The sequence below is a fragment of the Nematolebias whitei genome, chromosome 9, assembly GCF_014905685.2.
Source record: "Nematolebias whitei isolate Nwh7 chromosome 9, NemWhi1, whole genome shotgun sequence".
Lineage (NCBI taxonomy): Eukaryota > Metazoa > Chordata > Actinopteri > Cyprinodontiformes > Rivulidae > Nematolebias > Nematolebias whitei.
In genome coordinates, this window is record NC_056506.1 from 32,035,865 (window position 1) to 32,060,029 (window position 24,165).

At 39.7% G+C, this 24,165-nt stretch overlaps 3 protein-coding genes across 3 annotated transcripts; all 3 read left to right on the forward strand.

The window, feature by feature from the left end:
* Positions 1–518: 518 nt before the first annotated feature.
* espnlb (espin like b) lies at positions 519–3,523 on the forward strand. Its single transcript, XM_037681322.1, has 6 exons — positions 519–533; positions 861–999; positions 1,229–1,347; positions 1,689–1,868; positions 1,964–2,333; positions 2,445–3,523. Exons 1-6 carry the CDS (start codon positions 519–521, stop codon positions 3,521–3,523), a joined length of 1,902 nt encoding a protein of 633 aa, XP_037537250.1.
* A 957-nt stretch (positions 3,524–4,480) lies between these two features.
* Positions 4,481–12,547, forward strand: LOC119415102 (ras-related protein Rab-6B). The gene is made up of 8 exons (XM_037682247.1): positions 4,481–4,755; positions 6,581–6,639; positions 7,531–7,584; positions 7,999–8,104; positions 8,209–8,320; positions 8,478–8,571; positions 10,030–10,096; positions 12,223–12,547. Exons 1-8 carry the CDS (start codon positions 4,686–4,688, stop codon positions 12,285–12,287), a joined length of 627 nt encoding a protein of 208 aa, XP_037538175.1. The 5' UTR covers positions 4,481–4,685; the 3' UTR covers positions 12,288–12,547.
* A 3,149-nt stretch (positions 12,548–15,696) lies between these two features.
* aire (autoimmune regulator) lies at positions 15,697–23,868 on the forward strand. The gene is made up of 13 exons (XM_037682232.1): positions 15,697–15,992; positions 16,066–16,240; positions 16,324–16,464; positions 17,795–17,860; positions 17,959–18,100; positions 18,281–18,401; positions 18,523–18,644; positions 18,764–18,833; positions 20,326–20,460; positions 20,574–20,692; positions 21,811–21,883; positions 21,973–22,071; positions 23,785–23,868. Exons 1-13 carry the CDS (start codon positions 15,798–15,800, stop codon positions 23,866–23,868), a joined length of 1,542 nt encoding a protein of 513 aa, XP_037538160.1. The 5' UTR covers positions 15,697–15,797.
* The last annotated feature ends 297 nt before the right edge of the window (positions 23,869–24,165 follow it).

A 24,165-nucleotide genomic window follows, 5' to 3' on the forward strand; every position in this document is an offset into this window, starting at 1 on the left:
GATAGATAGATAGATAGATAGATAGATAGATAGATAGATAGATAGATGTCATAGCATACAGTTATAGGTTTGTATAAAAAGAGTTGTCCACCATCAATAGATGAAAAATGAATGTGATTTTTGTTGTAAGCACAGTGGGTAAAATGCAGAATGCAACAGGAGTGTCCAAAACAGGATATCATGTCTCTGCACACTCTAGCATGCTTTCTCCTGCACTCTGTGGGTGTGCGCCACATTCACTGTCCAGGATCCAGTTTCACCACTTCCTGTTTTAGTTTCAAGAACTACAAACTGATGTCTCTGACTTTACATTAACACTTTGTGTGTGTTCAATATGTAGTCTCATAGCAGACCGCTGTACAGCCAATAAATGTTGTCATATCTGCATCACATTTCAGCACCACTGGGGGGGGGGTGTCTTCTTCAGCTTGTTTTATCGCTGTTTATTGTTTCTGCTTGTGTTTTAGAAAGAGAAGCTGCTGTATCTCTATAGAGTGGGAAAAGGCAGCTGCATCAACATGGAGACCAACAAGGTGACCAACGAGTCTCTTTAGACCAGAAACTGAAATAAAACGTCAACTCACAGCCGTGTTTCACAAATACATAGAGGGAATGAGATAAGATAGAGATAACAAATGATATAAACTGTTTTAGAAGCAGAGCTTTGTAGGTTGTAACACATCTCTTTAAGAAAGATGTATAAAAATGACTTAAAATAATCAAATGTATGCTTCTTTAAAATGCAAACGACAACAAGGCAGACAAAATAGACATGAGCTTAATTTTTAGTGAAGGAAAGCCTCATTTTTGATTTGCTGGACTTCTCCTTTAAAGCCTCCCTGCTGTGTGTTTGTGTCCAGCAGCCAGTGAAGGAGGTGCTCCCTTTGCCTCGACAGCCTACCCCACTTCCTGTCACCTCCTCTTCCTTTGCAACCCCTGCTGCCACCTCTGAAAAACACACCACGGGCTCTATCCAGCATGTTCAGTTGGCCTCCTCAGGTGATCCATGCAGAGATGACCTATTTATGTGTCACTATTAAAAATACACCAAATCTATTCATCATGCTGATGACACTGGTTTGCATTTTATATGTGCCATGTGCCAAATATAAATTTTATTAAATTAAATCAACTGCAGCAGCACTAATTATAAATGCATGCACACACACAATTTTAGATTATTAAATCTCAGAGTTTGACCTTTGGCCTTTGTCATATTTGTTTACAGTAGTGACATCGCTCAATCATCTGAGGCCTCCAGAGAGGGACCTCTCGCCGCTGTCCCAGATGAAGGCTATTAAATCACTGAAGCATGCCGGCTTAACTGCAGTCTTCACTGGGCAAACGGTGAGTTACACACGCCACAACCTTCAAAACAAACTTTACTCCCGGATAAAATTCAAAGGAGTTACAATAAAAATGACTGATACGTTGTTTGAGGTCAGTTCAGAGCAAAGAAAAAAAATCTTGTATTTGATTTAAGAAGCGTAATCTTGTAAATGTTTAGATTAATGCTCGCCTCTAGAAGTTTGCATTCATGTGGCATACGAATGATGAAAGCTGCTTCTTGTTTCAAAGCCATGCAGCCCACCCTCCCCAGAAAAAAAAAAAAAAAAAAACTTTGTGTGGCAAATCGTCAGGTCCAAAGGTCAGCAGAGTCACTGTCTTACATTATTAAACTCTGACAGCATCTTGACAAAGAGGAGCTGCTGGAGGAGTTACCAGCTGCCGATGTAATCTTGGCTGACATCGACTCCCTGGTGCCAACTCTCGACGAAGCCGGCCGCCCCATTCCAGAGTGGAAACGACAGGTGATGGTGCGGCAGCTGCAGGTCAGGCTGAGAGATGATGAGGAGCAGAGGAGACAGGTACTCTTCACCTGGGCTGTTGTATTGCGACACTGAAACAATTAACCTTACCCTTTCCTTGAAGACTCATCAAAATATATTTGTGTCTCCAATAGGACATGGAAAATGGCTATGTACCAGCAGATACCTGGAAGTTCTCACAGGCCCACAATGCCATCCTGGGGCCCTTTGGTGAGCTTCTAACAGAGGAAGACTTGGTTTACTTGCAGCAGCAGATTGAGGCTGTTTCTCTCCAGAAATGCTGCCAGGCCTATGAGCTGGAGCTGACCAGGCTAACTGAAAAGCTACGGGAAATTTTCCCCGATCCCATCGTCAATATTTCCCTCAACAAAGACCTCCTGCAACAGATGGACTCTGACGGGAAAATGCACCTGACTTTACCCGCCTGGTGCAGCCGGGTCTTAGAGATTGTTAGGAGTATGTCGCTGCTGGTGTCGAATCTGACCCAAACAACGGACAAAGAAAGTGACTGGAGGATGGTGGAAGGCATGGTGGAGGGGATGAAAGGTTTACAAGAAGTTAAAGACATTTCAGCAACTGATTTGGACCATGAATTGGTGCAGCAAAGACAAGAAGAGATGAGACCAATGCCTGGATGCAGGGTCCCTCCTATTGCGATGGCGTCTGCCTTTAGCCACCGTTTGGAGAACCAGAGCGAGAGCAGAGCACACAGGGAGAAGGTGGAGAGAGAGATTCAACAGTCTGGGGTGTCGGTGAGGAACCTTAGATCCAACTTTGAGGGTCAGACTGGTGGAATATACTCTTTTGCTGGAGATGCAGAAGGAAAACAGGAGATTAAAAAACAGAATAAGGTTGGAGCTTCTGGAAAAAACAGTCATGAAGTCGACTCAAGCCTCAACCAGGATCCCTCCAACAAGCAAACTGTTTGTGACACTAAAGGCTTAAGGAAAGAGCGAATAGTGGTGCTGTTCCTGAGCCACTGGAAGAAGTCAGCATATGCTATCTCAATGAGAGCAGCGAGGCAGAGGGCATCAGAGAGGGTGACAGTTGAAGACAACAACACATCCCTTCTTCAGTTCTGCCAGCAGCGAGGGGCTGTGGACAAAATGCTGAACTCCTGGAGGACTAAGCTCGACCTTGACGACGCTTCCTCCGATGTCTTACAGAACCCACCCCCACAAGTGACTTTTTCTCCCGAGCAGTTCCTGCCCAATGTGAACGGTGTTGCAATGGGCCATGACAGTTTGACCCTTGACCTCTTTATGTTGGGTTACTTCCACATCTTAGAGCAAGAGTTGACCGCCGAGGAGAGGAAGATGAGGCATCTTCTCTGCTTTGAAGTTTTTGACCATGTTGGCAGATTTCCCTGGGAGAAGGTGAGGGATTTTCATAAGGCCGTTCTGCAGGAAATCCAGTCCGGCAGGCGACGGTGGAGCCACGGCTTTGAAGACCTCAAGTTTCATTTCTTTGGTGAATCCAAACCAAGCAGCTGCCCGCTATCACCGGCATCATCTCTACTGCCGGAGTCCAATGCTGTGCCCAAAGTTGTAATACAAAGTGAAACCACAGATGAGAACAACAGCAGCAACTCAGACTTTTCTTGCTCCAATAACGAAGATATATGCAAATACATCGATCGCAGTTTTGCTTTCTGGAAAGAGAAGGAGGCAGAACTGTTTGACTTTGAACAATAAGCTTAAATGGGACGTTTTCATACAAAACTGTTAATGGGTTTATTCTGGGAAACTGATTGGCGCTGAATAAAATTATTGAAAACGTATTAATCATGTTTAATTAATGCAAACCAAAATTCTAAACGGACAATTTAGCACAAGCCTGCTGAAAAGTGTAAGTATGTATATGTAAGTATGTGTATGTATGTATGTATGTGCAGTTTTGGTTGATTTTCATAGCTCTTTGGTACCTATCTATTTCCTCTTGTGTACACACCCTGGTTTGCTGCAGTACCAGGATTATTGCTTTTTATTAATATTAGCAGCTGTGGTCAAAGGAACATGAAGTTGCTTGGAGATGGTCCTATAGCCTTCATCGTTCACATGAATATCTATAATCTTCATTCTGCGCCCCTCAGACAGCTATCACTTTAGTTTTGTGTTCAGTGTGGTGCACACAACAATACCAAACTACCCAGTGGCCCGTTCCCTTTAAACTGGGTAAATGGTTGTATAAAAGCTTGAAGGCACCTGCAATACTAACTCAAGTCAAATACTTTGTTTAAAACATGACAATAATTCAAAGATTAACAGTCTTTGAGGGTATCTGTCCATAATATGTTAGAATTTGTTTATAAAATAACCATGTTTTTGTTTAATATATTACATATTAAATAAAGGCTGCAGATATGCTTTAGATAAATGATTTTATGTGAAGCACTTTTCATAAGAAATTAGGCATGGTTTCAATGTGCTGTAAGGAGTACTAATTATTTATTTGTTTATGCTGATCTTATGTGTTTGTTTACATAAATAACACAGGGTCATAATGATGACTGTACTCAGTCAGAAATGCATTTTTTATTCGTTAATAAAACACTAATGAAAGTTTCAAAATGTATATGAAATGGTTTGATCAGGAGCTTGACAGGCTGAGGAGCAGAAAAGGTGAGGAATCGAAATAGGTGAGGTCGCGCATGCGCACAAGCGCTCCGAGATGACAGGAGGATGCTGAGCTGCATTCCCACCATTCTGTGAGGAGAGGAGGATCCCCCCCACCTCCCCTGCGCATCCAGGAGAAGAAGGAAAAAAGAAGAGCGATTAATAATAATAAGAATAATAATATTAATAATAACACCAAACTCGTGTAGAACCCGTCCAGGTTCGGCTGTTATCCGCCACCATGTCCGCAGGAGGAGATTTGGGGAACCCCCTGAGGAAATTTAAACTGGTGTTTCTGGGCGAGCAGAGCGGTGAGTCGGTGCGGTGGCGGGGAAGCGTGTGCGTGTGAAAGGCATGTGGTCCGGTTCGGTTCCGTTAGGCTCAAGTGCATGTCGGATGATAAACCGGGGGGGTTTTGGCCTTGGTGAATGCGACGCCTCACCGAGGAGGTGGAGGTGGAGGTGGGGGGGAACAGACCCGCACTTATCTCCATTTAACTCCTGAATGAAAACTGATCGAGTCCAAACTGTGATTGGAAAAAAAAAAAAACCTTTAATGTCTGATTTGTCGCAGATTGTCATGTCGAGCATCATATTTGGACTCTGCACCGTCACTCATCTCCACCCGTCTCCTCCTGTTTATTTCATTTCCATCCATTGTTCCCCTTATATCTCTCCTTTACTCTGTTGTGTAACCGTGTTAAGGTTTTTATTTTATTTCATTATTATTCCCTTCATTTTAGAGAGCAAACCAAAGTGCCTCCCATGTGTCAGCTCGGGACACACCCTAGACTGCTGATGTCTGTAGCATCTCCAAAGCGCGCAGTCTCCTGCACGCTCCCACCAACACGCGCATTAAAACAGGCCTGACAACATTAGAGGCTCACTGATGGGGCTGGGACACTTCAGAAAGGAGATGCTCCATAAAGCTCTGAAAATCATCCAAAAGCAGCAAATTAACTCATGAGCTATTTGTAATAATTTCAAGAAACATAAATTGCAAAAAGGACAAATATATATTGTATGGCAGCAGCTGGACTGGTGCGTCCTTTACAGGAGTGTGTGTGTGTGTGTGTGTTAGAGTGTGTGTTTGTGTGGCCTGTGCTGCAATGATGCTGTCCACTGGACTGTACCAAGGCCCAGTGTGGCCAGTGCCAAGTCACACATCTGATGGTGGAAATGCTGCTGAAGATGGCGTTCGTCGTGCACATGTAAATAAACACCGAGTTCATTTTAAGAGAACGCTCCGGCCACGTCCCTGTTTTTTCAGGACCAGTTTGTTGTGTGTCTAAACTCGACACAATCCCAGTTTTCATCTCAGTGCTCCAGCAAATGCTTTTAAGGGCAGGAGGCAGTGGAGGGGAAACAATTACTCGATCAATCGATAACAGAAACACCATTAGTTCTCGGCTCAAAGAGGAACAATATCGTGAACTTTTCAGCTGCTACACCATATTTTAGCTTCTCTGTAAAACTGGCTGAGTTACAGCTATTGTTGCATACTGTTAGATCAGCTGACTGTAGCAGCCATCTTAATTTGGGTCGACTACAAACGTTAATCAGTTGCAGATGTACATGTAAGGATTATATCCTGAGAGTTTTATTACAATCAGTCCAGTAGTTCATGAGATATTTTGCTAACAGACAAACACAGTTGACTCCAGTAGTTAATGGCAAAGTTTTAAAACAGATCTTGTGCACTTAGTGCTTAGAGTGTGTGCTGGAAACGACTCTCAGCTACCACCACACCAGATCTCAGCTCAATAGATGTAACATTAATTTATAGCTATTTTTGTGTTTAATAAGATTTATTGAATGCAGCAGCCACCTTAAATGGAAATGACTCCAAAATATAAACAGTTGTAAACGCTCATTCACTGATTATTTTCCGAGCGTTCATTAAAATCAGTCCTGTGGATCATAAGATATTTTGCTAACAGACGCTGTGAACAAGGTTCCATTTTACTGACGGTGTATATTCCTGTAATCATCAAACATATTTAGAATCCCCTTTATTTCTTTCCATGTGATCTCAGTAGTTTTTTGAAGAACAGGGTTTATTTGTAAATGTGGTAAATACTGAGAAGCTTAACTAAACAAAAAATTTAAAAATCAACTTGTGCGTGTTTTGTTTCAGTGGGGAAAACCTCTCTCATCACTAGGTTCATGTACGACAGCTTCGACAACACGTATCAGGTGAGGCTCAGAATGTCTGAATATATTACTGAACTACTGATCGCAGATCTGCTCAACAAACATAATTCGGTTTGGTTAAATAATAATCTAGTAGGATCATAATATTAATTTATACAATGTAGATAATCTATGAAATGCCCTTGAACATATTCTCATTTTACCGTTTTTTTATCCCAAGATGACCAAAGTATCCCTAACAGAGTCCTCTTTCTCTGAGGTCTGAGAGACATTTATTCTTGTGACAAAACTTATTTTAACGAATACCACTTTACAATAAGGCGCCCCCTAAAAAGTTTATAGATATGTTATTAATTCCTCTATAAACACTTTATAAATCATTAATAAACTGCTTATTACGCATTAAGTAAGGGTGACAGAGAGACAAATCTGAGCAGTTTCTTGCAAAATAGTGAGACAAATCTGTCCACTTAATCTAGAGTTTTTATATTCAACATTTCAGACTCAGTTACGACCTTGTAAGCACAATAAGCATTTGTAAACCTATTTCTTTAGCATATAATATTGTATTTTATCACTGCATTATAAGTCTCTAATTTTATTTGCTAAAAAATAGGTTTACAAATGCTTATTGTGCTTACAAGGTAGTAACTTAGTCTGAAATGTTGAATATAACAACCCCAGATGAAATATATAGGTGAACAGATTTGGCTCACTAGTTGACAAGAAAATGGTCAGTTTTGTGTCTGTCACCCTTAATTAATACATAATAAACAATTATTAATGATTTATAAAGTGCTTATAGAGGAGTTAATAGCATATCTATAAACTATTTATTAGCCATCTATAAGGGGAGCCTTATTGTAAAGTGGTACCTTTAAATGTTTAGATTTACTTATAAGCTGTTCCCTTGTTGTTCTTCTGCTCACTCAGGCGACCATTGGAATTGACTTCCTATCGAAGACCATGTACCTGGAAGACCGGACAGTAGGCCATCTTGATTGTGGTTTAAACGTTGCATGTGATAAATACTACTAATACTACTAATACTACTAAAAATCAGGCAAATTTCCAGTTTAAATTGAGCCGCCATCTTTCGGCTCTGGTTTGACTAATCCTTGATTTGATTTGCCTTATAACTGCTTCCTTCACACTTTAACGTGATTATCTGTAGGGTAATTCTGGCAGAAATAGCTTTTCGTGTGCTCACTTTTTTCATCTTTAATAAGCCTTACTCGTGGATGATCTGCTTTAGCCACAGGAAATGCTATTTATTCTGCGGGATCTGATCCTCTTCCAGCTGATACTGGCTTATCCCTCGCTCAAAGCTCTTTACATCTAGTCGTGTGCGTTGCAGTTAATGTGAAAACAGCTGCCAAAGGTGTGTGTGTTCACTTGTAGGTAAGGCTGCAGTTGTGGGACACAGCTGGACAGGAGCGCTTCAGGAGCCTCATTCCGAGCTACATCCGGGACTCTACGGTGGCTGTGGTTGTCTATGACATCACAAGTGAGCAAAAAGTCATCGGCTAATGACTTCCTGTGTGCACATTGATTGGCACGGGTTTGTAAAGTCCCTGATATTCTACTAGAGTGGTGCTCTGGTCTCCACAGATGTGAATTCATTCCAGCAGACCTGCAAATGGATTGACGACGTCAGGACAGAGAGAGGAAGCGACGTCATCATCATGCTCGTAGGCAACAAGACAGATCTGGAGGAGAAGAGGTAAAAAGGAAAGAAAGGGAAAGCTGATCCATAATTAACTCTGACGTTTAGCTGCAGTTGGGAGGATTTAGGACAATAAACACGCAGCCGTCGAAAGCAACACGTCAGCTTTGAATGATTCAGCGTGAGATGTTGAGTCTGGCTGAATTTCCTGCAGGCAAATCATGATTGAAGAAGGAGAGCAGAGAGCCAAAGAGCTGAACGTCATGTTCATCGAGACCAGTGCCAAGACGGGCTCCAATGTCAAGCAGGTGACCCCCGCAGCTTCTCCATCTTTCACAGCGTTTTGGGCAACACTTTTCAGCACATTCTGGCTTTTTTTTTATTTATTTTTTTTTACTTTGTGCGGTGATTAGGAGAGATGGATTGATAAATAACATATTTAAATGTAAAAATGCTCAGCGGCATAAAGAATATTTGGTGTATTTTCAATCGTTTTAGATACCCTTGAAGAAGGAAAGGGCAAGCTCTTAAAATCCACTTGGGCAATACAATTTTGAAAATATTTTAGATAATTGTGCTCATTACCTCACTTTTATGTCAAATTGTATATTATAAATGGAACAATGGTATGGATAATATACGGCTTTTACTTCATACAATTAGTCAATAGTTTATAGAGATGATCAGTGGTAAATTGTGGTTCACAAACTGGCAAACAAACTGAAATAATGAAGAATAACTTTATTAACACAAAGTTTGGATACAACAACAACAACAGCAAACAGTCTAGTATTAAAATACAAGATTCAGATCTTATATATCTGACATACCATAATTTCCCGACTATTGAGCGCACCTGAATATACAGTAAGCCACGCCCATTAACTTAAGAAGAAATTATAGACCACTCTTGTCTATAAGTTGCAGGTGTCCACGTTGTACCATGAACAGAAAGAGTTTTTAAACTTTTAATTAAATATGTATCGTAACATACACAAATACATACAGTGAATGTTTTTTTCTGAATAGTGCCTGTGACCCGGCTAGTTAAAAAAAGATAAAAAAAATACAGTAGCCTACCAGGAAAAGTTACTGATCACAATCTTCATCTTCCTTCCTCACACTTATGTCAAGTGGCTGCAAATACTTTGTTGTGTCTCCAGGAAGGGAGGAAACAAAGTTTCATTGGTCCACTGTGACCTGTTCGGTAATTTCATTGGTCAGATTTTTTTACAACCATCATTTATAAAAGTAGTCTCACTGAGACACGAGGACCCACCCCACAAGGAAGATGTGTAAAGGGTATAGCTATGTGAGCGTTCGGGTGTGACGAGGCAAAAATATTTTGGTGGCATGAAGCTCATAGCCCATAAAAATCCATAAATTAGCTGCAGCATTGTATAAGTCACGGTGTTCAAAGCGTGTAAAAAAAAAGTAGCGGCTTATAGTCTGGAAATTATGGTACATCTTTTTAAAATGTCCAATGTACTTTTACCTGAACAGTATCGCTATTGATACAAGACATCCTTATATTGGTTTTGCTAATTTTACTCAATATATTTTATTTGTTACTGTTCAAAAATATAATGGTGCTAAATTTTAGCTTTCAACTCCAGGAATCAATCAACAAAACATCATTATGTCACACAAAGCGGCTGCCATCTTCCAGGACAGTTGAATTTTTGATTTATTCACATTTTAACCTTCTTTATTCACTTCTTGTGTCGTTCGTCTTTCCTCCTCCTCCTCGTTTCTCCTCCTTTCAGCTGTTTCGCCGAGTCGCCGCAGCCCTACCTGGCATGGAAAGCCTGGACGATGCAAATCCCGAAGGCAGTATCCTTTACAGCCGCTCTGATTCACTGCACGCGCCGAGCTCCTGAGAAATGGGCGGCTTATTTTTAATCTCTTAGTGGCTGCTGGCACTAACGCCAACAGACAGAGCGGCCTTCTGTCTGCAGCAGCATCAGTCATTAAAGTGTTTATGTCGAAGAGGGAAGGAATGCACAGAGTGAGGGTTTTTATAGGAGCCAAGGTGCAGCACCACACAGTGGCTGTCAGGGATGTGACAAGAGGAGAGGACGTGAGATGGAGGATTGATTTTAGCAAAGAATTAAATGGAAATTTAGGTATTTAGTTAGTTGATTAAAACTTGCGCTGGCACAAATGAAGATAAAATGACAAATTTAATCAAATTAAGAGAAAAAAACATAAGCTCTTCATCCATCATTTTTCAGTCAGGTCATCTGGACAGTTTTTCTTTTTTTGTGCTGAAACGTTTCGCCTTCAATCCGGAAGGCTTCATCAGTCAAGGAAACACACAACAAAACTGATTCTTCCTCCAACAGCTTACTCCAAAGTGGAACAAACCAGTTCTGCTTGTGATTAGATGGTCTCTTTGGTACGCCCCTCCTCCATTGTCGGCCCTCTTCCTTATTGACAGTCTTGTCAAACTGGTTGAAAACAACAAAGTCCATGCTCAATAATCCAGGTATAAAATCCAACATTTTTCAGTCACGTCATCTGGATTGTTTCTGGTTTGTTCCACTTTGGAGTAAGCTGTTGGGGGAAGAATCAGTTTTGTTGTGTGTTTCCTTGACTGATGAAGCCTTCCGGACTGAAGGCGAAATGTTTTAGCACAAAAAAAAGAAACTGTCCAGATGACCTGACTGAAAAATGTTGGATTTTATACCTGGATTATTGAGCATGGACTTTGTTATGAGCTCCTCATCTTGTTGTAGTGTGAGATGATGAATTAGAAACTTTGTTAATTTAATACATCCAGATCAGAGTTTTTTGACTCTATATATTTTATTTTTAAATGTTGCCACTTGGAGTGCTACGTGAAATGCTGCACAATAGTCTTGAATCTTTCCACATTCCTTCACAGTTTCATAGTTCATAGAGAGCTTTTAAAGAGGTTTAGGTCCATCTTGTCTTTTAAAGTTTTTCCTCAAGTCTTGGCAGTGTTTAAACTCACTTTTTGTTCATTTCTTATATTTGGCACTGGTAGCACATTCAATTCAATTTAGTTTATTCATATAGTGCCGTCACAACAGAAGTCATGTCAGGGCACTGAACAGAAACATTCATAAATATATAAAAAGTTAATAACATTATTTATCTGAGGAGCAGACTGCTTTGAGTTTAACTTGATCGCAGACTCATCTTGAGCAAGCATGAACATCTTATAAAACCTGAGCATGTTATTCCTAAGATGCTAAGGTCCAAAAACCAAAACTTCAGTCTTGTCTGAGTTTAAAAGCAGAAAATTAAGGTTCATCAAGGTTTTTATGTCTTCAAGATAAGCTTTTAGTCTAAGTAACTCATTGGATTAATGGGTTTTTGTGGACAAATATAACTGTGTATCATCAGCATAACAATGGCAATTTATTCCATGCTGTTTAATAACTTTATGGAAGCATATATAAGGTAAAGAGTATTGGGCCAAGCACTGAACCCTGAGGAACTCCATGACTAACTTTCGTGTATGAAGAAGATTCATTATTTACATTGGAATCTATCAGATAAATGCTATTTAAACCATTTTAGAGCTGTTCCTGTAATTCCAACATCATATTCAAGCCTCTGTAGTAGAATATTGTGATTAACTGTGGCACTGAGGTCTAACAGGACCAGTGTAGACATACAGGGTTGTGAAGTGTTTAAAATATGAGGAAAGTGAGCAAGAGGAGGACAACTAAAAAATGCCTAAAATCTATCTGCAGCAGATAAACAAACAAAAATTAAGTCATATCTTTAATAATTAGAGAAAAAGATCCATTAAAGACTTGAGAGATGCTTCATCTATCACCATCTGTAAGACAAGTTTCAAGCTAATCACTTATTAGGAATCACCTTGTTGCTAAAATACTCCTTTATGTATCAAATTGTGACAATTTTAATTGTGTTTCTGACCACTGGTTCATCCCTTGAGTTTTCCTTAATGGAACCATTCCCAGTGATTGACATCAAGCTGGACAAACCAGCAGAGCCGACTGTCCCTGAAGGCGGCTGCTCGTGTTAATGCAGAGCTGCGATTGGCCGACTCCCTTCACACCATAGGCTTGTTGTGTTTCTTAATGCTGGTTAGCTCCCAGTTGACTTCTCTAATTGGACATAGGATCGAAGCCTTGTATCTGATTGGACAAATCAAACGTTACATCTTTCAGTCTTGTTCAGTTGTAAGATATTGTAAACTTTGTCAATACGTAAGGGACTGAAGGAGTAAAAGAATGAAGGGAAACAATGTTACCATAAAAAAAACAACAATTAAAAAAAAAAAACCAAAGAAAGAGAGAAGAAGAGGACAACCAACAGAGTTTTTTTTCACCGTTATGTTTTGTATTTTTTTATATCTAATAAAAAAGAGAAAGCACCAAAACTAATGCCTAAACACAGATGGAGGAAGAAGTTGAGGGGGTCAGCCATTTTTCCACATGGCTGAACACGTCTGAATGTCTGCAGCACGCATGCACGCTGTTCTGATTTTTGACCTTTGACCTTTGGCCCCACCCTCCAGGGCCTGTGCGCTCTGGGAGGAGGCCGAGCATCTTAGAATGTTTTCTAGCATCTCTCTATAGCATCTCATAACAAAAGTCATACATTTGATATTCCCACTGGAGTTCAGTAGGTTCACCTAACAGTAGCTGTGAAAACGTGATACTCTTATCTCTCTATGGGTTTAACTTTTATAGAACAAACTATACCGTGGTTATAAACCGAAAAGAAAAGTCAGCTTACGATCACAACTCCCGCATCCCGTCAAACGACCCTAGACTTCTCCTCTCCTCCCTCTGTCTCTCCCTCCAGCCTTCCCATCCCTCCATCCCGGTGATACACTTATATCAACCCACTGTAATGGACTGCACTGTATATAATAATGTAATATGTATGTTGTGAACGTCCCTCTGTAGAAGTGGTCCTTGTTCACCAGTATGAATAATGTAATAATGTTTAATGATTAATAAACTGCAGATTAAAGGGTTTCACTCTCCTAACTCTTTACATTCACCTGGCTGCATAAAGATTTGTTCCGCTGTGGTGATCGCCGGTCGCTGGACGGCGAAGGCAGGCCATGATTGCCTGTGTTTGCGCGTGCATGAGCTTGTGCACCTGTCTGTAAGCAAATATCTCCTAACTGAGTAGGTTTTGAACTGTTTAAGATGGCCGCCACAGGCAAATAGCTTTAGAAAACACAAAAATGGTTAATAGCCAATTTTAGAGACATTCATCTGAGCACTGAACGTGCAAGATCTTTGTTTAAGTTCAAGTTCAAGTCAACTCTATTGTTGTTTCCACCACATGTGGTACATGAGGTGGAACAGAATTATGTACACAGGGTCCCAGTAACACCCAAAAATAACAATATAAAGTATAAAAAGAAACAGTAAAATAAGGATCTAAGATATAAACTAAACAAACGCCAAACGGTACGCTAAAAGATCTAAGATATACGCTAAACGCTAATAATGTAAAACAATCCGGCATAATGACAGCAGCCTGAACATGAGTTCTGTGAGCAGATGGGTATGAATGAATACATCAGCATGAGATAATCAGCAGCATGAGATCAGCAGCATGGATAATCAGCAGCACATGTAAGTCACATATCACCAATTAAAGTGGCATTACAGTGATTTTTCTTTTTTCTTACAATGATTATCCTGGTTAGGGTTTTATTAGACTAACAGCTTCAGGGTAGAAGCTGTTCCTCAGTCTAGTGGTTCTACACTTAACGCTCCACAACCTCCTGCCTGAGGAGAGCGGGGCAAAAAGTGTGTGTGCTGGGTAAGTGGAGTCCTTCATGATGCAGGTGGCTCTCTTCCTGTATCTAGAGGTGTAGATGTCTGTGATGGTGGGGAGGCTGGCTCCAGCAGTCTTCTGTGCAGCCTTCACCACTCTCTGCAAAGCTTTTCTTTCTGTAGCTGTGCAGCCTCCATGCCACATGTTGATGCTGGAGCACAGGATGCTCTCCACTACACACCTGTAGAAGGAGGTGAGGACTGAGCTTCAGCTCGCCTCAGCCGCCTGAGGAAGTAGTCTCTGATGTGCTTTCTTGATCAGGCTGGTGGTGTTGTTGCCTCAACTAAAAGTTTGCCCTTACCTATTTAAAGTAATTTTTGTCTGTTAGCAAAAGATTTCATAAACCAATGGAGGGATTTTACTGAAACTTCTTGGAAACAATCTTTAGATGTGCCACTGCAGCTCATTAATGTTTTGAGTCAGTCCAATTTAAGATGGATGCCACAGCCATCTGAATGTACGTAACACAAAAGTGGTTATGATTCAGTCTGTTACAAATGTGCTCAAATTTGGTGTGACAGCAGATCACACAACACACTTGAAGAAAGACATCCCACTATAAAATTGACTTCACAAATATCAGTTTAAACCAAAATGACTTTAAGGCCATCATTTCTCAACATTTAGATGATTCTAATCTAAAAATAATATACGCAAGCCTTCTAGGAATGCTAGGCCTTTACTTTATTATTATTAATTTTTGTGGTTTTCTTTTTACTGAATACAAATAATATTTACAATATATGGTTTACAGAGTGAGGCAGAAGAGTTTTGCTCTGGCAAGTTGATTCCAGCACAGCTGCAATGTTTTATGAGGCCTTAAGAATAAACTATGTTTTTTATTTTTTTTTATTTTAGTTGAAAATACACAATTTATTGGTCTTGTTCCACAAGTGTGCAAAGTTAACTTGAGTTTTCCAATGATGTTTGCCAAATAAGCTTAAGAAGTCACTTGTACTCAGTTTTGATATTGCTAAAAATGTGACATAAAAGATATTAAAGGTCACCTTTTTTGATTATTCAAAATAGGCCTAAAAGAAAGAAACAAACAAAAAGCTAAATAAAACGTTAAAAACTGCAGAATTTTTCATTGCAAAACGTGATGTTTTCTAATCAGCTGTTCTTTATTTAGCCTTTTTAAAATGTATTTATTTATTTATATTTATGAGAAAAACATCATGATTGTAGGGTTATTAAATGAGGAAGAACAGTGCAGCAGCCAACCGGTCATCCAGTCTGTTACCTCTCACATTTTCTCCCATCCGTGTCGAAGCGGTGATGATTATCGCTCCGAGGCTCTCGGCGGTGAGTCAGAGTCTGAAAACCTGATAGGTGAGGGGAAGTTGAGGTGGAAAGAACCTTTTAGAAGAAACGTCGTCACTGTGGCCCGTCAGGTCCCTTCACTGAGCTCGTCTGGTGTTAGAGGACAGGAATCCCCCTGGGTGAAGGCGGTTGGTGCCGTTAGTGGACAAATGAACTCCGTGGAGCACTGAGGGATGGACTTCCTCCGCTGCATCAGGCGCAGTGGTCTTTCCCAAAATAATACATTTGGACGAGTTTAAAACAAGCCCAGACATCCACAGTGATAAATATGACAAAAATAAGAATGCAGCAATGTGCACATTAAATGAATCTAGTTTAATAATCTCGTCTGCATCAACAACTCCTTGGTCTTGAACACAAGGTTTCCTCCTGAGAAGGACACACCTCCCGCACCATGAGGACTTGATGTATGATCTCAGCGGGTCACTCGGGAGCTCATTTTTGCGCAAAGCAGATCATGTCTCGAGTGGAGGTGATCGTGGACAACAACCTTCGCTCTCTGCTGAGGGAGCTTCGTACTGACATCGCGATGGCTGTGGACGATCCTTTCCCCGTTGTGTACGGCTTGGCGGACAAAAACATCATCACTGAGCAACTGCTGAAGGTAAGACAGCAAATTATATAAACCTTTAGATTTTAGACTAAAGGCATTACATTCAACCGTCTTGCTTTATTAGGACACGCTGGAGAAGGAGGGAAGTGAGGGCATTCACAAAGCCATGTACTCCCTCCTGTCCTGGGTGTTGGAGCAGAGCAGATCCACCATCCAGGCTTTCTGGAACAACTTGTCCAAAGACTACAACATGGACAGCTATCCCAGACTGCGGACGCTCCTCGCCAACATTCAGGCCAGTATGTGACATTTGTGACAATTGAATTTCACTTCACAGTTACAAGGGCAGATTTATTCAGGTCCACGTTAATGATTCTGTCAGGACGAGAGGCTCCAAGTTCCAAAGCAGAAACTGGATCTTCAGGAGGTCTGAAAGCTGCTCAAAGTAAGAAGAGGAACCACGAGGACCGGGGAGCAAACTCCAAGCATTCAGAATATCACGCCAAGACAACAGATGGAGCAGGTCTTCTTCCTTTGATGTCTTTTCTCCAACGCTCAGATTAGGAGCACAAAGAGAAATGATCACTGGCTTTCCAGAAGAGATTCAGAAACTTTGCAACATTTACAACCCTGATGTTGAACAGGTTGGAGCGTTGAGTAAAATGTAAATAAAACAGAATGCATGGAAAGAAAATAGATCATTTGGAAATTTGTGATACCGACACATCTCAGAAATGTTGGAACAGGTCAGTAAGAGGATTGGGTATGAAGGAGTCATTTAGAAGTAAACATGGGCAGAGGTTCACCAGTCTATAAAGAACTATTTCCAACTGTAAAGAGAGGCCTGCTTAGGCTCTCATAATCTAGAAATATATGTGATATATCTTTGAAATGTTATCTACCATTGAAAATGTTAATAAAAATTAAAGTGAGAAAAAAAAATTCTAAAAATATAACAATTTCAGAATACTGTTCCTCGATGGGAAAATTAGGAAAACTTTGAGTATCCTATCATCTAAAGTTCATAACTTCATTAAAATATTTTAAAAAAATCTGCGCTCAAAGGACCGTGAAAGTCAACATTAGATGTCTGTGATCTTCAGGCCTTCAGGCGCCACTGCAACAAAAACAGGTCTGATGCTGCTCTGGACATCCCAGCATGGAGTCAGGAACATTTCCACAAATCACTGAAATACTGGTTAAAGCTCCAACATGCAAAAAGGAAATGTGAACATGCAGAAATGATGTCGTCTTCTCTGGACCAAAGTTAAACTGTTCTGTGATCAGACAAAGTGGAATTTGAATTTCCTTTTAATAACAACAAAAGCTATTCCCTCCATTTTAAAAAAGAGGAGAGGGACCCGCTGGCTTATTATCAGAACAGTTTAAAAGCACGCCTCTCTGATGGTATAGTGGTGCATTGGTGACAATGGCATTACACATCTGGAAAGACGCCATTAATGCAGAAAATTATATGGAAGTTTTAAAACAACATCTGTTCCAATACAGCAAAGAAGACCCAGGACTGTTGAGCAGCTACATCAGGCAGCAAGGGGACAAAACTTCCTCAGTTCCTTGATGTTTACGGACTGTTGTTAAAAAAAAAAAAACAGAGGGGAAGTTTCACAGTAGTAAACATGGCCCTGTCACAGTAGTTTTGAGATGTGTTGCTGCCTTAAAAATCGAAATTGTTTCAGTTTTTCCCCAAGAAAATTGTATATTTTCTTAGATTAAACATTTAGTATGCACTTACTGTGTTCAGTGGTGAAATACTCTGTTTTTATTTACATTTTACACAAAGTCCTAACTTTCTGGAATTAGTAACAGTTATTGCATCGCATGCTTTTCTTCAGGGAGTAAAGTTAAGCTGTACAGAGTGAAGAGTCAACCACACACGCTGCAGCTCCCGGATGGAAATGGTAACAGTATATTAGTCTGTTAAAAAAAAAAAAAAGAAATTAAAACAATCTACATAAACAATTACTTCATGCTTCAAAGCTTCTAAAATCCTTCACAGGTTTGCAGGTTGTGTCTTCGTCAGCACAGAGAGGAGTACCATTTGCCTCTTCGTCCTCGGGCTTCTCAAAACCTCCACCAGTCAGAAGCGAAAACAAAGAGAAGATACTAATTAAAAAAGAGTACACTTTGGATGGTAAATCGTGAAACTATTTATGTAACGCAGATGAAACTGTAATATGACAAGTGCATCCAATACAGGAGCAGCAGAATGTATTTAAAAACAGGACATAGCTGTTTTTAGGTCAGATTATTAGTAATTTTGTCTATCTACAAATAAGACTATTTGAAATAAACATGTTTTGTCATTCAACAGGGATGAGCAAAAAATGTGTCAAAGTTGCTGAAGGGTTTTGCTCTCAGGGTGTAGCAGAAACAAAAGGAGAGAAGTCCAAGTTTGCAAAGACCACATTTTACCACCAGGGGGAGACAAACACAGTCATGGTAGCATCACTTGCAGCCACACACACAACTTTTGAAGCCCAAATGAAAAAGTTTGTGTGTGTGTGTGTTTATCATTTTAATAAAAGTGCATACATATACATGTTTGTGTGTGTCTTTATAGGCTCACTGTAATGATGACGAGTGTGCGGTGTGTAAAGATGGAGGAGAGCTGATCTGTTGTGACGGATGTCCTCGAGCCTTTCATCTGGCCTGCCACAGCCCTCCACTCACCTCCATACCCAGGTGATCCAACATGTGCTTCATTTTATGCTGTGGCATGTGTTTATGCGCTAACAGGGGGGCTTTGTAACCAAAGAGGCTTCAATACTGCATCACACACCCTCTTTTCTTTCAATCTGCAGTGGCTCTTGGCAGTGTGCGTGGTGCTGTGGGCACAGGGTGAAAAGAGAGGACATCCGACTTCCTTTACTGGTAAACCCCTGAATCATTTCCTTATATACAATTTGAGCACAATAAGCTAAAGGATGCACTGATCAGAGATGCTAATAAATCACCTCATGAAAAAAGAACAGTATTCAATGAAAACCATCACATTTTTAGTATTTATGTGGAGAGGCTATCAATTCAATTTAATTCAGTTTATTTATATAGTACCACATCACAACAGAAGTCATCTCAGGGCACTGAACAGAAACATGCAAATATAAAAATCTAAATTTATCATTATTTATCTGAGGAGCAGACTGCTTGGAGTTTAACTCTATCACAGAATTCTCATTTTGAGCAAGCATGAAGGCGACAGTGGAAAGGAAAAACTCCCTCATGAGGAAGAAACCTTTAGCAAAACCAGGCTCAGGACAAGCTGCCGTCTGCTTCGACCGGCTGGGTTTGGTAGGAGCAGGAAGGAGGAACAGATACACAATGGCAGGTCAAGAATCTCATAGTGAGATAGAAATAGTATCAAATGAAAACTATTCAATTGGAACAATTCATTTTAAGAAATTAAGTCAGTTTGTCCTCTAGTGGTCTAAACCTATAGCAGCATAACAAGCCAAAGGTTTATCAAAAAAGAAAAGTCTTAAGCCCAGTCTTAAAACTGGACATGTGTCAGTCTCATGGACAGAAACTGGAAGTTAGTTCCACGACAGAGGAGCCTGATAACTGAAAGATCTTCCTCCCATTCTGCATTTGGAAACTCTAGGAAACACACGTAAGCCTGCAGTCTGACAGTGAAGTGCTCTGTTAAAATATGGGACAATAAGATATGTAATATAAGATGGAGCGAGGTCGTTGAGCGCTTTGTAGTTCAAATTCAAGTTCAAGTAGGTTTTATTATCATTCACATGTGGTATGAGGTCAAACGGAATTGTGTACACAGGGTCCCAGTTACATCCAACATTAGGAAAAATATAAATTGTAGAAAGAAACAGTAATTTTCAGGTCTCTTGTAAATGAGTCCCTGAGGCTCAATGGGATTAACCTGTATAAATAAAGGTTGAATGAAAAATAGGTTAGGTTAATAGTTGTATGTTAGAAGTAAGATTTTGAATTCAATTCTGAATTTGACAGGGAGCCATTGGAGAGAAGCTAAAACTGGAGAGATATGATCTCTCCTATAACTCCAGTTAAGACTCTGGCAGCAGCATTTTGGATGAACTGAAGACTTTTTAAAGAAGTATTAGGACACCCAGATAATAAACCATTGCAATAGTCCAGTCTAGACGTGACAAATGCATGAACCAGTTTTTCTGCATCATTTTTATAAGATGTTTCTAATTTTAGTGATATTACACAGGTGGAAGAAGGCAGTTCTGGTAACGTTTTCAATAACATTCATTAACGCTATCAATCAAACGTATGATCAATCATCACAAATCATAGCATCATTTCAGCACTTCCTTGAAAAATTAAGCTTCTTTTCTTCAATGTGTCTGTTTTGATATGAAACACTTATTGTGTGCAGGCTCCCGCATCTCAGACTCAGCAAACAAACACAAACTCCTGTATCTCAGTGACGGACAGCTCCTTTTACTCCCCTCTACCATCATCCATCACAAGTGATACGGCCTCTGTCAACGCGCCAAGTGGCAGCAATCAGGTGAAGACTTTATGTTTTTCTTTCTTGGTCCCTTTTTCAACTCCTTTCCCTTCGTAATTTCTTTCACCACTTTTTGCAAAAGTAGTCTTGTTTGCTACGAACTGTGATCACAGTGTCCAGGAGGAGAGTCCGGCGTGAGGGACGTCTGTGGCATTTGTCACCTTGGCGGAGGAGACCTGATTCTCTGTCACCAGTGCTTAAAGTGTTTCCACGGGCACTGTCACTTCTCCAAGTAAGAAACGCACCTTTTTCCCGTTAATGCATTATTACAGCTCCCTAGACTTGAGAAGATGAAAAGGAATAAAGTATTTAAGTGACATCAGCGTCTAAGATCTTAAAGTAAAGTGTGTTTCTCAAGGCTTCCACCTTTTGTTGTTGGCATCGATCATCCATGTGCATTAAGATTTGCTAGATTATTATTATCTGGCAAATGTTGACTAATGGATTGTAAATGGGCCTCTGCAGCTTCATGCGCTAACTGAGGATCAATATCGCTAAATTAGTTCAAAGATCCAAATGACAAATGGAAATTTTAATTCACTTGATAAGCTTTTCTGCAATATGTATATATTTTAGGAATGGCTGTCTTTTTTTTAAATCAATGTTACTTTTGCTTTAAATGTATTTGAACCATCATGGTGCTTTTTATCATTTATATTAGGGTTTGTTTTTTTTTTTTTGTTTTTTTTTTGTCAATGTCTGTGCTTTCATGTGTCTGTTAGCAAAATAGCTTAAGAACTACTGGACAGATTTCAATGAAACTTCCAGAAAATAATCACTGGAGGAACTTCTACAATTTTTTTAACTTTTCGAGCCAATCCAATTCAAGATGGCTGCCATAGTCAGCTGACTTCAGAAACCACAAAATAAGCTATAATTCAGTCACTTTTACAGATATTTAGCTCAAATCTGGTATAGAGGTAGGTGAGAGTTGTGTGCAAAATGTGCTTCAGTTGTTTCTGTTTGTGCAAATGTTTTGCTTCAAACAAGCAACAAATGTTGGAGTCAACCCTGTTTGTCTGTTAGCAAAATATCTCATGACTAATTGAACTAATTTTAATGAAACTTTTATAAAATAATTTTTGCATGTACATCCAGAACTGGTTAACTTTAATTGTCGATCCAATTCAAAATGTCTCCCACGATATACAATCCTTCAAAGCATGCTAGGTCTTTAATGTAATATAATAGAGTTCATATCCTTTTTTCATGAAGAGCCCAAATCAAGTATAATTTGCCAGCTGAAAGGGTTTGAAGCTCTCTCTCTGTAACCCTCACATTGCATATTGATTGATGGAAACGTGATCCACCGCAGCGCTGACTCACTCACAGCGTCCGTGTGCTCCCCAGGGGCAGATCTATCTGCTCGTCGTGCTGTCGTTTGTGGGGCAGCTCTGCAGAGAAAGAGTCCAGAGGCCTGCAGGTGTGTCTGCTCACATCTCCAACAAGCACTCTGAAAGAGAAAATCCTGAATATTCTGCATTATAATCCTGTTTGTTTTCATGTGTTCAGCTTGCACCGGCGGTCCAGAACACACTCAGTCAAGATCAGAGCGCCCCCAACGCTGAGCCACTGGTCAATAAAGATGAACTTGACTCCATCCTGGGAGACGTGAGTGAGGACACTGATGTAAATGTGTTTCAGATGTGCCTAATGCATGCGAGACACATGAAAGCTCATCTTATTGCACAGAGGAGGGGTTGTGATATAGCCTTTCCTGCAAATCAATAAGTGATGAAGAGCAATGTGTCATTCTGGATTAGAGCAACATTTGTCTGCACTGACTGGGATTACGTGTCTCTGCTGTGCTTTGAGTGCAATTTAACTTTAAGTGGCACAGCAGCTACAATCACTGTTGAAGTTAGAAAACCTGGAAATTATTTATATAACACATTACTTTCTGCAAGTACTGTACCAGAGTAAAAAATAAAATGAGAAAAAGACATTATTGTTGCTCGAGCAATATGTATGCAAAGATGCCTGGTTGAAAAAAAAACAGCAAAAATTTAAAAATGATCTAGTTTTATGTCTTTTAACTTGTTAAATCCACTTTAAGAACATGTTTTCACTTTACAAATGTAAGGCGTCAACATTGATAAGATATATTTTTCCAGCACTGAAGCTGTTGCTGCTGATTGTGAAAATCAAGAAATTGGCAGGAAATTTCAAAATAAAAGACCAAACTGGTCTCAGAAGGTTTGAAAATGGACAAATCTGTTGTGTACCTGTGTTTTTTTATACTTACTAGGAACATTTTAAGGACAAATGAAAATTAGTGCAAACAGTATTTGTATTTTAATGTCCAAAATTTTAACAGCTTTGTAGTAACTCTTTAACATTTTATGCTCAAACCTTCTGGTGAGACAAACAAAACAGTTTTGTTTTTTCATTAAACACTTCAAGTTTCAACATTTCAACTTTGAGCCGTCTGTGTTTGAATAAAAATACAATAACTCCTCAGCTCAATTCAAGTCAGTTCAGTTTATATATTTAGCACCAATTCACAATAAACGTAAACTCGGAGCCCCGCACTTAAAAGATTAATATCATAAATCCATTTCAGATCCAGATTCTACTCAAATTACAGTCAATTCATTTCCTCTTGCACTGCAACACATTTACGTACGTCCTATTATGAAATGCCAGTTAGGTGTCTAAAGAAGGCAGCCAATATCACAATTCTCCAAAAATAATGAAGCACATTGGCGACAGTGGAAAGAAACAACTCCTTTTTAACAGGAAGAAACCTCTAGCAGAACTGGGCCCGTGATGAGCGACCATCTGTCTCAACCTGCTGGAGTTTGAGGCAGGAAAGAGACTTGAAAGGACTGGTCCAGGTGTAGTTTCTAGGGGGAGGGAGGGGTGTTAAAACATGTTAATGATACAAATAATTACAAAACAAACATGGAGAATAGAGAGTAAAGACAGCAGCAGAGTGAGGAAATGTAGTCAGTTTGTCTCTAGCAGCAGCATCATAACTATGGGATAGGTCAAGAAACCCCAAATTATAAGGTTAATCAAAAAGGAAAGTTTTAAGCCTAGTCCTAAAACTAAACAGGATTTGTCAACCTGTTGGACAAAAGAAAAAAAACCAAGTTGAGGACCCTGATAATTGAAAGTGCTACTTACCATTCTTATTTTAGAAACTCTAGGAACCACAAGTAAACCTGCAGCTTGAAAAATGTATTCCCTTAGAAAAACATAGAAAAAAGTATAAGAGTCTTATGTAAGTTCTGCAAAGTTTAGCAGTGTGATAACTGGTTGTGAGTCTGTGTGAAACTTCTCATTTTTAAAAATTATTATTATTATTTTTTCTTTCCTCAGCAGAGCTCCGTTGATGGCCTGTTGCAGTGGGCTTTCCACAACGTCTCTCAGCCTCTTCCAGACTCACAGGGATGCTACCAGTAAATGAAATAACCAGACATTCAAACTTATTTAGTAACACTGCTAACATAAGGCTTAGATATTTAAAACTGCAGAACCACTTGATGTTTACAGTCACTTTCATGCTGCAGGTGAAATAAACAGGCATTGGCTGACTTCTGATTTTTACTGTAATTAATGATTATTTTTCACCATCTCTTTTCTTTGCCTTATTTATGGGCTCTAATGTTTTTTTAGTTTTAATTGTATCCAACCTAAACTGTAATTACTGTATATGCTGGAATAATACCAGAAAATGTACAAGTAAAATACATGCACATA

Coding starts and splice junctions, on each gene's coding strand:
- espnlb (XM_037681322.1), top strand. Junction 1,000..1,228: donor TGTTCAGTTGGCCTCCTCAG/GTGATCCATGCA, acceptor ATTTGTTTACAG/TAGTGACATCGCTCAATCAT. Junction 1,348..1,688: donor CAGTCTTCACTGGGCAAACG/GTGAGTTACACA, acceptor AAACTCTGACAG/CATCTTGACAAAGAGGAGCT.
- LOC119415102 (XM_037682247.1), top strand. CDS start 4,686: ATGTCCGCAGGAGGAGATTTGGGGAACCCCCTGAGGAAATTTAAACTG. Junction 7,585..7,998: donor TGTACCTGGAAGACCGGACA/GTAGGCCATCTT, acceptor GTTCACTTGTAG/GTAAGGCTGCAGTTGTGGGA. Junction 8,321..8,477: donor ACAGATCTGGAGGAGAAGAG/GTAAAAAGGAAA, acceptor AATTTCCTGCAG/GCAAATCATGATTGAAGAAG.
- aire (XM_037682232.1), top strand. CDS start 15,798: ATGATCTCAGCGGGTCACTCGGGAGCTCATTTTTGCGCAAAGCAGATC. Junction 18,645..18,763: donor CCACTCACCTCCATACCCAG/GTGATCCAACAT, acceptor TTCAATCTGCAG/TGGCTCTTGGCAGTGTGCGT. Junction 18,834..20,325: donor ACATCCGACTTCCTTTACTG/GTAAACCCCTGA, acceptor TATTGTGTGCAG/GCTCCCGCATCTCAGACTCA.